At 41.8% G+C, this 14,998-nt stretch overlaps 1 protein-coding gene across 4 annotated transcripts; it reads right to left on the bottom strand.

The window, feature by feature from the left end:
* Window positions 1-198: 198 nt before the first annotated feature.
* CIRBP (cold inducible RNA binding protein) lies at window positions 199-5,375 on the bottom strand. Of its 4 annotated transcripts, none has more exons than XR_009152765.1 (8): window positions 5,227-5,375; window positions 4,130-4,239; window positions 3,844-3,950; window positions 3,429-3,567; window positions 3,258-3,342; window positions 3,087-3,151; window positions 518-610; window positions 199-334 (listed from the first exon to the last, which is right to left on the bottom strand). XR_009152765.1 is itself a non-coding variant. In XM_058163543.1 (7 exons), the coding sequence occupies exons 2-7, from the start codon at window positions 4,230-4,232 to the stop codon at window positions 2,635-2,637; spliced, it is 516 nt and encodes a 171-aa protein (XP_058019526.1). In that variant the 5' UTR covers window positions 4,233-4,239; window positions 5,227-5,375; the 3' UTR covers window positions 2,338-2,634. The 4 variants fall into 4 exon arrangements, 2 of the variants coding, with proteins under 2 accessions (XP_058019526.1, XP_058019525.1); XR_009152764.1 differs by having other exon boundaries at window positions 202-334; window positions 3,087-3,154; window positions 5,227-5,374; XM_058163543.1 differs by lacking the exons at window positions 199-334; window positions 518-610 and adding an exon at window positions 2,338-2,651.
* Between the last annotated feature and the right edge of the window lie 9,623 nt (window positions 5,376-14,998).

Below are 14,998 nucleotides of genomic sequence, written 5' to 3'. Positions count from 1 at the left end.
TTACAAAAAGGCAGGAATATTAAACTGGATCGCATTGCCGCCATATTTGTGATGTTTGCCTTTGTGGAGCCGGGGTGGGTGTGGCCTGCCTGGGTCATATCTGGCCTCTGGCCCAATCAGTTTGACAGGTCTGCAAAAAGGGAATACAGGACTAGATTTCTTTAAGTATTACCCTCACAATTATAAACATTCACACCACCCAAGTTTTTAGCCCTATTGTTTTATTAAGTTCTGTACATGTCCTCTTGGATCATTCAGAGCATTCTAATTCACAATCCTGTTTTCTTTCAGAATTGCCATGATCCTTCTCCATCCTCTTCCAAGACACATGCAGCTGAAAGATTGAGCAAAAAAAGTATTAAAATCTGATTCTACATTGTTAGATTCAATGAATTTTGCTTTGGAATTGAAATTAAAGAGGGCTTTTCCTTTAAAGGTAGCTAAAAGCAGCCACACTTCTGTAGTTTTTCTGCCATAGCAACCAAGGAGCCAGAGAAACCTTGCACAAGATCAATACCTGTGTGCAAAGCTGACAGTTTCAGTTAAAAGACTTTGGTCCTCAGCGTTGAAACATCCATTTCCGGCTCAAGTGTTCGTTTCTTCCATCAACCTGCCAAGACAAACTTGTGTTACAAAAATTGTATCCACCGAGCAAATGCCAAAATTTCTACCCTTCCCACCCTTCAACAAGACAAGCAGCGTTTCCTACAAAGGGTTTCCACAAAGGTAACACAAGAACCCAACTTGGGCCAACTGTTCCAAGACGCTTCCCTCGGAACGGCCAATGGCACCTGATCCCTCAAAAAGCAGTTAGTCACGGTTGATAATGGCTGCTTAAGAACAGTATGGGCTATGGGGAAAAAGTTAAAATGCAAACAAGATGGCAAAGAACATTAAGGTTACGTGACTTAAATCTTAAGAATCTCAAGAGATGAGCAGAAATCAGCTCCCCATCTTGCATCTAACCCTACTGGCAAAGAGATGGCTGCATGTATGCCCCCTTCTGACCCACAGCAAAGTTATGCCATAAAAGCCAAAGACTCATCGTAAGGAAGAATTTTAAAAAATGCTTTAGCTGAACAAGGTTGGCAGAAAAAAATTTGGTTCTCATAGGTTAACAGGCTTTCCAAAAATAAATTATATATATAATATATATATGAGCTCTCAACAGGAGGAAGGATGCGGACATGAGGAAAAGAGTTACCTCGAATTACAGGACTATCCCCACATATGAACTAGCCAAGAGAGCAGCTTTCGTCTCAGAGGTTCTCTCTGTTGGAGGCACAACACTTCTTTTTCGCCAAGGCACTGCAGTTTTCCATATGCTAGCAGAAAATTCTTAGAACTTAAAAGGCAACGACAAAGCTAGCTAAATTAGGTCACAATTATTGGCCTTGGAACACTGACTAGTGGCAGCTGACCCAGTTAACAAGAAACTCCATTATCGGCTAAATGTTTGGCTGGTTTTAAGTTAATAAGCTAGTTTTTGTTTTAATTAGTATGGAGCTACCCATCTTATTTAACCTTACTCTGGCTAACAGCATATTAAAATAGCAATGAGTGAAATCTAATTTCTTTCAAAGGTTGGAACAATTCCAGCCGAAGCTAAGTGATTTAACGGCAAAATTTGTGAGGTCCTTCCAGTACTTTTGTTTCAATCATCCTCAAACTGCCAGATTGATATAAGGCCTAATAAAATACAGCATTAGGATTGTTTACATTTTTGTTCACAAGAAATGTGAGGCCTGATTGTCTCCCTCAAGTTATAACCTTCCACTGACTATTTTGTTCCTATCTAACTGTACAGTTTCAACGTTCATCCAGACTTGTGTTGTGCAGCAAGATGTAACATTTCAAGAGCAGATTTTTTTTTTCAGATGGACTTTTAATAGGCTTCGTGAAGCCAAAGAAAACTGTACAAGAAATCCTTTTTCACCACTTCAAAGTTACAACAATTGAATTAGGCATACTTTCTTTCAGTAAAAAAAGGACAATAGAAACAAACATTTTTCCAATGAACCCTTTGGGTAGTAAAATCTGCAGAGTCTCTCTGGGTTAAATTTTATGGCATACAAATTAAAGTCTCTTAATGCAGGTTGAACATACAAGCAAAATTATTTCTTTAGATATATCAAGGTGGGTTGCCTTTTAAAATTCATACCCAGGCTACAGTACCTTGCTACACTAAAGGTTGATTAAATTTTTAACAAAAACGATTGACTAAACAAAAAAAGTTCACAGCTTGCTCAGCTTCTACTGAACAATTAAGGTCCTTTCTTGCTCGAAAGAAAAACAGATATGGGGCCCCAAACCTTCCGGTCTTCTCTTTAAAAAAAAAAACACAAAAAAAAAAAACTAAAACACATACACGCCTTTGCTCACAAATGAACTAAAATCTTAAGTGCTTTAAAAAATTAAAACACTCGAGAAAAACCCAACGCTTTCTTTGAGTCTGAACAGACCATTACATATTAGAAGCTGTCAAGGCTGTGTTATTGACAAGATCAGAATTGCGAGTTTACTACAAAAGTGAGAATACAAAGGAGATGACTACACAAGAACGATTTCAGCGAAGCTCCAAAAATCTTTATAAATACAGCCAATGGAAGGACGATCTTGAGCCAGGAAGGTTTTTTATTCGTTGTGTGTAGCTGAGGACAAGAAGCAGGCAGAGTTGTAAAGGCACTGAAGCACAGACAAGTTCCAGCAATTTTTCCTCCCCTACTTGTTTGCCAAGCACTTCAAACACTAGCTTGCTATCTCGTCCCACCCATTCTGTATTCTTTTTCCTTCTGGCCTTGAGGATTCTGGGTGTTCTTTTCAGCTTCAAAAAACTAGTTATGGATGCTTTGCCTTTGGATCCAACTAGAGCTACACATGCATTAAATGAAGATTTTTGCTTTTCCGTGGCACAAGTGCTTAGGGCCTGCCAAAGGAGTGGTGCCTCTCATGGGCAGAGAAAGGCTGCCAGCAAAAGCTCCAAGCAAACCTTAAAAGTATTTCCAAAGTTGTCACTGCAAGATCAAGAGTGGCTTCATACATTCCCATGTCAGCACATCCGCCTTCCCTCATGATTTAAGACTTACCGTAACTGTCATAACTGTCTCTATAGGACCCTCCGGAAGGCCTGTCTCCATAGCTTCCTTGACTTCTGCTAAGGAAGGCAGAAAGAAGGCAAAGGTTCACTAAGCATATCAGTAGCTACAAAGTACACAGGACTTCCAGATTACATTGCATCTCACTTGTCAGGTATATACCTGCTTCCATAATAGTCTCTGGATCCACTGTATCCCCCACTTCTAGATTCAAATCTGCTGCCCCCATAACCTCTGTCTCCAGAACCTGGAAGAGGGAACAATGCAAACATTGAAATAAATTCAACCAACTCTAAACCAGATGCTACAAATTACTGGAAAACAGAACCTCACCTCTAGAAAATCCACGGCCTCTACCTCGGCCTCCACGGAAAAAGCCTCTGCCTCCAGCTGATCCCCCTCTATATCCACGAGACCGGTTTTCAGAGGACTTGCCTGCTTGATCAACTCTGATCTGGCGGCCATCAACAGACTAAAAAACAATGAAACTTCAAATCAACAGGGTGGTTCACAAGCCTCTTTTATACAGGTTAATATTAGTTTTTACTACCACCAGTTCTGGTATCAAATGACAATGATTATGAATCAATCTTGTTGTGTTTACCAAAATTACCTATGTGGTAATTTAAAAAGGTTTTTAATCAATAGTAAATATGAAACATTAACCAACCACAAAGTTTATGGATCTATTCAACATACAGCATGCTGTCTCCCTTGCTTGCTAAAAGTGATAGTAAGAATTCCTCACCTTCCCATTCATGGCCATCATTGCATCTTTTGCATCATCAATGTTCTCAAAAGTTACAAAGCCAAACCCTCTGGATCTCTGTGTTTCCCTGTCTTTTACAACGACAACTATAGGGAAGAGAAGACAAGGTCTGTTTAACTTTATTCCCATAAAATTTCCATGTAACAAATGCTACATTAAGAAGAAAAATTCTGTAAGGCTAAACACCCTTGGATTTTCAAAAGAGAAACCATCTTCCATAAAGTTCCAGCAGTATAAATAAGAGGACATTAGGGCTTTTTTTTACCTTCAGATATCTGTCCATATTTAGAAAACACTTGCTCAAGTGATTGTTCATTGGTGTCAAAACTGAGTCCACCAACAAATAATTTTCCCTCATCGGATGCCATTTCTTTTCTGCAAAAGAAATCAAAGTCAATTTTAGTATTCACCAAGGGAGGGACATACTAAAAGCACATTGTTTTGAAATCTAAGCCCAGTAAACACTGTTCCATTTTCGATTGGATCAAAGATTCAAAAGTATAATTTTGGTCATTCATATAAAAATGACTTAATTCCTATTAACTTCAGCAAATTTGTATTTAAATCTTGGGTAAGCAAATACTGAAAATGTTTTGTGAAAAATGAGTGTCAAACTACACCATGTATTTTTTTTAATTCCTCAGCTTTGTTTTCCTTGTTTTGACACTTTAAACACGTAAACAAGTTCTGTAGCTATGAGCACCTTTCAAGTTTACTTGAAGTACTCGGAATATCGATTTATTAAGAGCTGCAATGCACTATCGCGTCAAAAACATTAAAATTTGGGAAAATGAAGCTATTTGACTATAAATAAAATTAACGATCGATGCAGGATACATGTTAATATATTGAAATATTCCACGTAAACGTTGCAATAAGGGATAACATTTAGTCTTGCGTCATACAGTCTGGTTTCGTATTTAATTATATTTATGTCCCGTCAATCGAACTTCAAAAATAACGGTACCCTTTCCGCGCCTGCGCGCCGGGCACCAGTTCTCCAGCAGAGGGCGCGCGGTAATTGAAGCGCATGCGCAGATAAAATCTTTTGCTAGTCCGCTGTTCCGCGCATGCGCTTCCGTTATCCATCAGTCCTTTCAGACGCCATTTTGAGGTTTGCCCGAAAAGCCGGTTGGAAACCATTTTGTCTTTTCCGCAGACTAACATCCAACTCACTACCAGCTAAAAACAAAAATTCTCGCACTAAAATAATAACCTTACCTATATTTTACCATATCCACCACCTGTCCCAATTATATTAATTAAAATTTATTTTCCGACTTCCCTCTTTGTTTTGAGTCTATTTACATCATTTTTCTCGTACGCTTTTCCTTTACGACCACCACGCGCGGCCCCCCTTACCAATGTAGTTTAGCGGCGGCACAAATCAAAGTATAACCCTCGAAGTCCCAGCGCGAACTACCGGACAGTTTGCGCGCGCTTCTCCTTATATACTTTCTATGAGGCCCGCCTACTTCATGAATATGCAGATAAACTCGCTTTGTAAAACAGACCTAACTCTTCACCCAGCACGTTCCGCAAGCATGAGGTAATCAGAAAGAACGCTTCCCATTGGTTAGCTACTCATTAAATATTCATAACGAAAAAAAGAGGAGGTGGGGTAGTGAAAGTCACAGCAAGAAAAAAGCCCCCTCGTCTGTTCGTTGTCACGTGGCCCCATGAGTCACAAAAAGAAAGACGTGATTGGGTGAAGGAAGACTAATACGATAGGTTGGTAAGGGCAACAAGCCGCCCCAATTCGCTTCTCGCAAGCTGATTGGTTAACATCCTCTCCCTCAACAACTGCAGTAGCCGGTCGCTAGGAGAAAAGTGGGCGTGGCATCAACGACCTACTTTCCCGCCCTTGTCAGCAATGCGGCGTCGCTTTGCCGCAGCAGACAAAGAGGATTGCTTCGACTCGGGTGGGGGAGGGGAAAGGCGGGAGTCGAGCGCCATCTTGGGGAAAGTTCGCGGCCCTTGAGACCCCAATCCATAGTGTGAAGACACCTCACCAACCAACACGAAACAATAAAAAAAAAATAGCCGCTATAAACTCTTAAAGCGCCCCTGATTCATTTTACTGTGGGGAAGGGAAGACAATCCTTTCAGCCATGCCTCAACCAAGCGATGTATAAGTCTTGGTGGCGGCCAATTTGCAACCCAATAACCGAATTCAAGGCACTGGGCCGAAACCCACATGGCTTATTTTGACTTAATATTCCACCTGAGAGCCCATCCCAGCTGGCCACTAACCCCTGTAGCTGTGTTAACTGGCCTACAGTGATGGCTTGCTACCTGTTGCGGCTGCCAAAAATGCCAAGGCAAACCTAGGCTGCATTCGCAGGAATAGTATCAAGATCTGAAGAAGTATTAGTACTGCTATATACTGCTTTAGTAAGACCACACCTGGAATACTGTGTCCAGTTCTGGTCACCACAATGTTAAAAAAAAAAAGAGGTTGAGAAAAGCAGCAAAAACGATTAGTAGCCTGGAAACTAAATTTTATGATGAATGGTTGAGGGAACTAGGGATGCCTAACAAAGAGAAGGACTACTAGGGGTGACATGATAACCAGTCTTCCAATATTTGAGGGGCTGCCACAAAGAAGAGGAAGACAATCCATTCTCCAAAGCACCTGAAGAAAGAAGTAACAAGTGGACGATCATTAAAGAGAGATGCAATCTAGAACAAAAGAAAAATTTCCTGACAAAACAATTAAATCAGTGGAATGGCTTGCCCAACAACAATTGTGGGTGCTGCAACGCTGGAGATTTTTCAAGAAGAGATGAGACAACCATTTGTCTGAAATGGTATAGCATCTCCTTCTTTAGGGGGTTGGACTAGAAGGCCTTTAAAGGTTCCCTTCCAACCAACAGTCTGTTATTCTGTTCAAGCCATGATAGCTTCAGGTGCATGTCTCAGGATGTCATTGTGTACATGAGGCATCGTATTTAACGTGGATGAGGACATCATGCATATGAAGTCATTCCTTTCCCTCCCATAAAAGATGAAAAGAGCAGCCAATAGATTTAAACTTAATGTCAACCGCTTTAATCTAGATTGCAGAAAATATGACTTCTGTAACAGAATCATCAGTGCTTGGAATACTTTACCTGACTCTGTGGTCTCTTCTCATAATCCTAAAAACTTTAACCGAAAACTTTCTACTATTGACCTCACCCCATTCCTAAGAGGACCATAAGGGGCGTGCATAAGCGCACAAACGTGCCTACCGTTCCTGTCCTATTGTTTTTCTTTTCTTCTTCCTATATATATATAAAACCATGGTTTTCTTTTCAGCAAAATCCATTTCCTTCAATGCACAAAAACTACCCCTTCCTTCAGACATTAGGGTGGCATTCCGAAGTCCTTGAAGTGCTGCCGGTGTGGTTTGAGATATTAGATTTTTATCCCAACTTTTTATAAATAAATCAAGGCGGTAAATATACCTAATACTCCCTTCCTCCTCATTTACCCAAAGCAGCAGCCCTTTGAGGTGAATTAAATGAACTGTGATGGGAAAGGAGAGAATGCAATATAAGGGTGTCTGTCTTTTCTCATATCGAATTGACGTCTATTATTGGTGTCACGAGGCATCTGATACCACTCCTCTCCCTTTGTACTGTGGTCCAAAACATTTCTTTAGCACAGCTCATTGAGTTAAGGGATGCACCAAGAATTACTTTGCCACTCTCTGGTTGAAGTCCATATATCTTAAAAGTTGCCAAGGGTCAGGAACATTACTCTAGAAGCTCCTTTCCTAGGCTAGATGACACAGTGGGCCCTATACAATATAACCCTGTGCTAAAGTTTTAAAGGTACAATGGCAAACGAGTAGAAAAAACTACTGTATTATTATAGGTAGCCGCTTCTCTGCTCTTTAGGAATCCTACTGTTTGGTCTAACAAACTTAACAGTTATTTGTGCATTTGTAAGAATCCACCAGCATTAAATATGCCTGGACTTTAGAAGTGTAACCCTAGAAGTGTGATTTTGTCTATAATATTCACCTGAACCTCCAGGAAACTGGAACACCAGTAGTCCAAATAACCCTATAATACAGGTAGTATTATTGGATAGGCAATTTGATAAGGCCAAACAAAAATTAGCAGAGGATTGCAGGGAACATCCTGTCCTCCCTCGATTTACAACAGTTCGCTTTAGTGACTGTTCAAAGTTACACCGGCACTGAAAAAAGTGACTTGAGACCATTTTTCACACTTATGACCATTGCAGCATCCCCGTGGTCCTGTGATTTACATTCAGAAGCTTGACAACTGGTTCACATTTATGACAGTTGCAATGTCCTAAGGTCATGTAATCCCCTTTTGTGACCTTCTGACAAGCAAAGTCACTGGGGAAACCAGATTCACTTAACAACCGTGGTGCTAACTGGACAATTGCAGTGATTCTCTTAACAAATGTGGCAAGAAAAGTCGTAAAATGGGGCAAAGCTCGCTTAACAAATTTCTCACTCAGCAACGTAAGTTTTGGCCTCAACTGTCATACGTCAAGGACTACTTATATTTATGTGTTCAATTTATACACCCACCTATCTCATTGTAACAATTCTGATTGGCTAGCAGGTTTAAAAACATTTAAAAACAACATAGCAACAAAACAGTATTGGATACTGATACATTCTTCTTCATTTACAATACAGATTTTTCTAGATTGAGAGATTTTCAGACTCCCTTCCTATCTACCCACTTCCCACAATATGTTAAACCCTCCATTTGTGCTAAAACGATCCAGTGACTCTGTTTGCCTTGCATCCCATGTGACACTGAAAACTACAAAGAGTTTGGCCTTTTTTTTTTAATCTCAACGCAGCCAGTTTTCTGGGAATCTTAAGCAATCCTCTGGATTATAGTGTCAGTTCTTTGGGGGGGAAAAATAAATCCTTTTTTTCAGGTAAATAGGATACAATGGCTAGAGAGCCAATCCAGCAAGGCCAGTTCCAGGCACCCTGGAAACTGTCCTTCAGCAGCCTCTGGAGAGCCGATTTTGCTTCCAAAGATAAACATTGTCTTTGTCTTTAACAAAAGGCTAATTTAAAAGAAAGCTAGGAATCTGCATTATTTGGGTATCCCTTATGCGATCCAGCCTGCTTCTGAACTATTTCCATAAAAAAGCCACTCAATGTCCATTTGAAGTTAAGGGACTGGAATGTTTTCCTTCTCCATTCTAGTATGGAAGCTGGGGTAAAACGGCTAATGAGAGAAAGAGAGCAGGTAGCCTTTAAAAGGATCCTTTCCTCCCTGCTCTGCATAAATTAACGTATAGACGTAATTAGCAGTGTGCAAAAGGAGGAAAGAGGAAGAAAGTGGACCAGCGACAGGAAACAGACCGGTCAATTGTGGTTTGAAAAGGACAAAACGATGCCTCGGGCTGCCTTCTCCCTCTGATTGAGCAAATCCATCTGGCCGCCTCTTCCTGATTATAGAATAGCTACAGGAAATCTGGGTGAGGCTAGATTCCAGGATTCCAAGGATTAGGGCTTCCCACATGACCACCCAGCCAGCTGGCATATGAAGGAGGAGGGAAGAAGCAAAGCCCTGGCGCCAGCACCTGGTCTGGTATGGGGCCCCTGAAGGGTGAATACCACTCTTTGCAGCATCTTTTCTGCTGATTTGTGGTTTTTTTGGGAGAAATGTTTTAATTAGGACTGCTGTCCAGGCATGGTTAGATGCTAATTTTACGGACTTCTATTTCCTCCTGCTACCCCCCTCTTTTACACACCACAGCTTATTTTTCACCGAAAAAAGTATTTGTATCGAAGCAGTAAAAACAAACTCCGTTTTATTTGTCTAATCACAACCCTGCTATCATTTAGGTGATTTAAACTCTAGGACTGCACATCACGCTCAGCCCATTTATTTAATCGGGGTTAGCAAACAGATTTTGCATTACTAAATACATCAGGCGGAACCTTGGAATGACAATATGATGGGGCGGAGGGGGGTGGGAGGAGAAAAGAAAATTTAAACACATGATCTCGGCAGAGAAGAAGCCATGATAAGACTCTTAAGTTCAGAGTAAGATGCTAACAAGAGGAGACTGCATCAGATGTCTTCCAAGCATAGTTTGTTTTCTTGCACTTGTAGAGGGTTTACAAGTGCAGACTGTGTGGATGTTTGCACGACAAAAAAAGAACAAGATTTTTTTTTAAAATGCAGATAATCACAATCAAGGGTTATATTTTAATTATTTATCTCCTCTTTTGGTGATGTCGAGGACTCTTCCAGGTTCTGAAAACAGAAGTTATGGGGGCAGCAGATTTGAAACTAGAAGTGGGGCACATAGTGGATTCAGAGACCATTATGGAAACGGGATGACGTGAGGTGAGGCAGGGGATGGGGCAACTGCTGCCAGAAACCATCGCCCCCTCCCCACAGACGGCGGTGAGCACGCAGTGGCCAATGGCAGCAGCTGCCCCACTCCCTGCCTTGTCTCACCTCACCCTGCAGGACAAACCTCGCGCCCACTGCCCCATCTGCTGGAGACCCCTGGATTCCCTCCCTAACCCCGCCTGACAGCCACCTTGGCCATATCCCCCACCCCAGCCCCCAAGGACAACCACAGTGCTGATCTGGCCCTCAATGAAACCAAGTCTGACACCCCTGGTATGGGGGTCTCCTGTTTGAGCAGGGGGCTAGACTAGAAGACCTCCGAGTTCCCTTCCAGCTCTATTCTGATAGATTGATATCCAATTCCAATCCATTTCAATTTGCTGACGGCTAAGATGTTAATATGTCATTGATTCATTTCATCTTTCTTTGTGTCAAGATTTGTTCATGTACCATATTTCCACTATAATTCTGCAGCTTCAGATATTTTTTTATCCTCCGTGACAACATCAGCAACTAGACATCCCAGAGGCTTTAATCTAGCAGTTTCACAAACACCATTACTACTTTAAAAGAGCCTAAATCCCTCCTCAATGGCATGTTGTTTTTAAGCCTCTCCATCAGCAGCATTTCTTGGTCTTCTGCTTCTCCTTGAGACTTCCTCATTCTTCTTTCACGTATCTGTTTTGCAGTTCAATCCTTGCTCATTCTCTCTATGTCTTTCTGACTTGGTAGACCAGCAGCAGCCTGGGGTGAAATGCTCCCAGTTCAGACCGGATCGCACGATCCGGTAGCAATGGGGGTGGGTAGCTTGGAGAACCGGTAGCAAAAATCCCTGCCGCCCCCCACCACTCACGCCTCGCTGTTCCTCTTCTCTGTCCCTGAAGCTCTCCGTGGTGATATAGCTGCAAACGGCCTTAAATGACTGCCGCGGCGCTTCGAAGGGCCGCACTACAGCTGATCAGCGCTGTAGGCAGTTAGTAAACCGGTGCCTCTATTTTTGAAGAAGGTAGACAGGTGCGCTCCCAAAAAAAAGGCAATTAGTAGACCGGTGGCTCTATTTTTAAAGAAGGTAAACCGGTGCGCTCCCAAGTTTTGTATACTTTATTATTTTTATTATTTATTATTATTGGCCATGCCCATTCAGTCATCTGACCACCAAGCCACACCCACCAATTAAGCCACGCCTACAGAACCGGTAGGGAAAATTTTTAGATTTCACCCCTGGCAGCAACAGGGTGTTGGTGGTGTGTGGAACAGGGTATGGTTTCATGTGCTCATGTGTGTCTCTTTCACAAATGCAGCTTCGCATGCACATGCACACTTGTGCTCACCCCCAGTTCCAAATGAGCTATGGCCCAGCCGCAGTCCCTGAGTTGGGGATCCCTGCACTACATGACTGAACAAATCCTCAACTTCCTTCAAATTACTTTTTACATATGGGACACTCCTTTTTTTTTTATTTTAACATACTCCTCCCATCCCATTCAATTTTGTTTAAAATTTATCCTGACCTTCCGAGGATCAAGTTCATATCAATAGTCCTCGACTTATGACCACGATTGGAACCAGAATTTCTGCTGCCGAGCAAAGCAGTCGTTCAGTGAGTTGCACCAGATTTTATGAGCTTTTTTGCCACGGTTGTTAAGCGAGTCACTGCAGTTAAGTGAATCATGCGGTCGTTAAGCGAACCCAGTTTCCCCTATTAATTTGCTTCTCAGAATCTGCCTGGAAAGGTCACAAATGACAATTACATGACCCTAAGATGCAGCACTTGTTGCAAATACATGTCAGTTGCCAAGCATCCAAATTTTGATCATGGGAATGCTGTGACAGTCATGCGGACTTTCCCCCCCCCCCCACTTTTTCAATGTTGTTGTAACTTTGAACAGTTGCAAGTTGAGGACTCCCTGTAATTATTCTACAATTGTTCATTCTTAAAAACACTGATCCTAATTGAAGAAATATGATCCCAACTTAGCCAGTAGTGGGTTTCAATTTTGGCCACTACCAGTTTGTTTGTGGGCACTCGTGCTCGCGCATGACACTTCTGCACATGCGCAGAAGCTGCGCATGCACAGAGATGTCCGGGCGGGTGGGTGGAGCCTCCTGCTGCCTGTTCACCCAATACGGGGCGAACCAGTAGCAACCCATCACTGCACTTAGCCATGAGCCCAGTGCTTAGCCTTCGATCACTCCCAGCCTAACCTGTCCCACAAGTTCATGGGGATAAAATAAGGAGAAAAATATATATTTTGGACTCCTTCATTTTGGACTCCTTCATTTTGGACTCCTTCAGAAATACAAATAAAAATATAAAGTTACTTAATACCTAAGCTTATAATTCTAATTATAGAACATAGAATAATGGTTGGAAGACAAACTGGAGATCTTTTAGTCCAACCCCCTATTCATTCTGGACAAATGGCTGTCCAATCTCTTTTTAAAAATTTCCAGTGTTGGAGCACCCACAACTTCAGAAGGCAAGCCATTTCCCTGGCTAATTGTCCTGTCAGGAATTTTCTCCTTAGTTCTTGGTTGGATCATTCTTTGATGATTTTCTACTTGCTACTCCTTGTCCTACCCTCAGATGCTTTGGAGAATAAGTCCCCCTCCCCTTTTCTCTGTGACAGCCCCTCAAGTACTAGAGCAGGAGTCTCCAACCTTGGCAACATTAAGACTTGTAGACTTCAACTCCCAGAGTTCCTCAGCCAGCTAAACTGAGCTAAACTGAATTGAAGTCCACAAATCTTAAAGTTGCCAAGGTTGGAGACTCCTGTACTAGAGCAGAGATTTCCAACCTTGGCAACTTTAAGACTTGTGGACTTCAGCTTCCAGAATTCCTCAGCCAGCTTTGCTGGCTGAGGGATTATGGGAGTTGAAGTCCACAAGTCTTAAAGTTGCCAAGGTTGGAGACTCCTGTACTAGAGACACCTAGCGGTGGCGCAGTGGTTAAAATGCAGTACTGCAGGCTACTTCTGACTGCCAGCTGCCTGCAATTTGGCAGTTCGATTCTCACCAGGCTCAAGGTTGACTCAGCCTTCCAGCCTTCCGAGGTGGGTAAAATGAGGATCCAGATTGTTGGGGGCCATAGGTTGACTCAATAAACTGCTTAGAGAGGGCTGTAAAAGCACTGTGAAGTGGTATATAAATCTAAGTGCTATTGCTAAGTGCTATCATGTCACCCCAAAGAATTCAGTGAGACACAAACCAATTTCTGTTCAGTTTACTTTATATATAAAGAACTAAGACAGGTTTATGCAAAATTAAATTCTCAAGTGAAGTAATTAATCTGTGTCACGCAAAAGTGAGGGAAAATAATATTTTTTATATTAATAGTCTTTTCTAGTTTCAGAACTGGTGATCTGTAAATTTTAATAAGTATTATAAAGGTAAAGGTAAAGGTTCCCTTTGCACATATGTGCTAGTCGTTCCCGACTCCAGGGGGCGGTGCTCATCTCCGTTTCAAAGCCGAAGAGCCAGCGCTGTCCGAAGACATCTCCGTGGTCATGTGGACATGACTAAACACCAAAGGCGCACGGAATGCTGTTACCTTCCCACCAAAGGAGGTCCCTATTTTTCTACTTGCATTTTTTACGTGCTTTCGAACTGCTAGGTTGGCAGAAGCTGGGACAAGTCACGGGAGCTCACTTTGTTACGCGGCACTAGGGATTCGAACCGCTGAACTGCCAACCTTTCAATCGACAAGCTCAGCGTTTTACCCACTAAAAGCCATCGCGTCCCTATGTGAGTATTATAGTTTGCTACAAACAAACAAGATCTGCAGAAAGACCTTATGAAGAAAATATCACTTTCCTGTAAATTGTTTTTTTGCCTTTATCGCACAGTTACTCTAAAGCAGGTTTCCAAACCTTACAGGGAATTCTGGGAGTTGACGTTTACATGTTTTAGAGTTGCCAAAAGTAGGAAACTCTACTCTAAGGTGACAACTTTTTAGAATGGAGGTGAAGCAAGTATTGAGATCTTGGTAGCAAAGAATGGACAACAAAGGACAATAAGGACAACAAAGAATGTTCTTTCTGCGCCAACTCAGTAAGCTCAAACTGCCCAAGGAGCTGCTGATCCAATTCTACAGAGGAATTATTGAGTCTGTCATTTGCACCTCTATAACTGTCTGGTTCGGTTCTGCAACCCAACAAGAAAAACACAGACTTCAGAGGATAATTAGAACTGCAGAAAAAATAATTGCTACCAACCTGCCTTCCATTGAGGACCTGTATACTGCACGAATCAAGAAGAGGGCCGTGAAAATATTTGCAGATCCCTCGCATCCTGGACATAAACTGTTTCAACTCCGACCCTCAAAACGACGCTATAGAGCACTGCACACCAGAACAACTAGACACAAGAACAGTTTTTTCCCGAAGGCCATCACTCTGCTAAACAAATAATTCCCTCAACACTGTCAAACTATTTACTAAATCTGCACTACTATTAATCTTCTCATAGTTCCCATCACCAATCTCTTTCCACTTATGACTGTATGACTGTAACTTGTTGCTGGCAATCCTTATGATTTATATTGCTATATGGATCATCAATTGTGTTGTAAATGTTGTACCTTGATGAACGTATCTTTTCTTTTATGTACACTGAGAGCATATGCACCAAGACAAATTCCTTGTGTGTCCAATCACACTTGGCCAATAAAAAATTCTATTCTATTCTATTCTAAAATTTGAATTATGCAAGGAAGAGAAAAGAAAAGATACTATACTAAATCTTGCAGTGAGAAGAAATGGTAAATCTCAACAATCCGCACC

Source organism: Ahaetulla prasina, chromosome 1 (assembly GCF_028640845.1).
Source record: "Ahaetulla prasina isolate Xishuangbanna chromosome 1, ASM2864084v1, whole genome shotgun sequence".
Lineage (NCBI taxonomy): Eukaryota > Metazoa > Chordata > Lepidosauria > Squamata > Colubridae > Ahaetulla > Ahaetulla prasina.
This window is presented reverse-complemented; position numbering and strand designations above follow the sequence as displayed.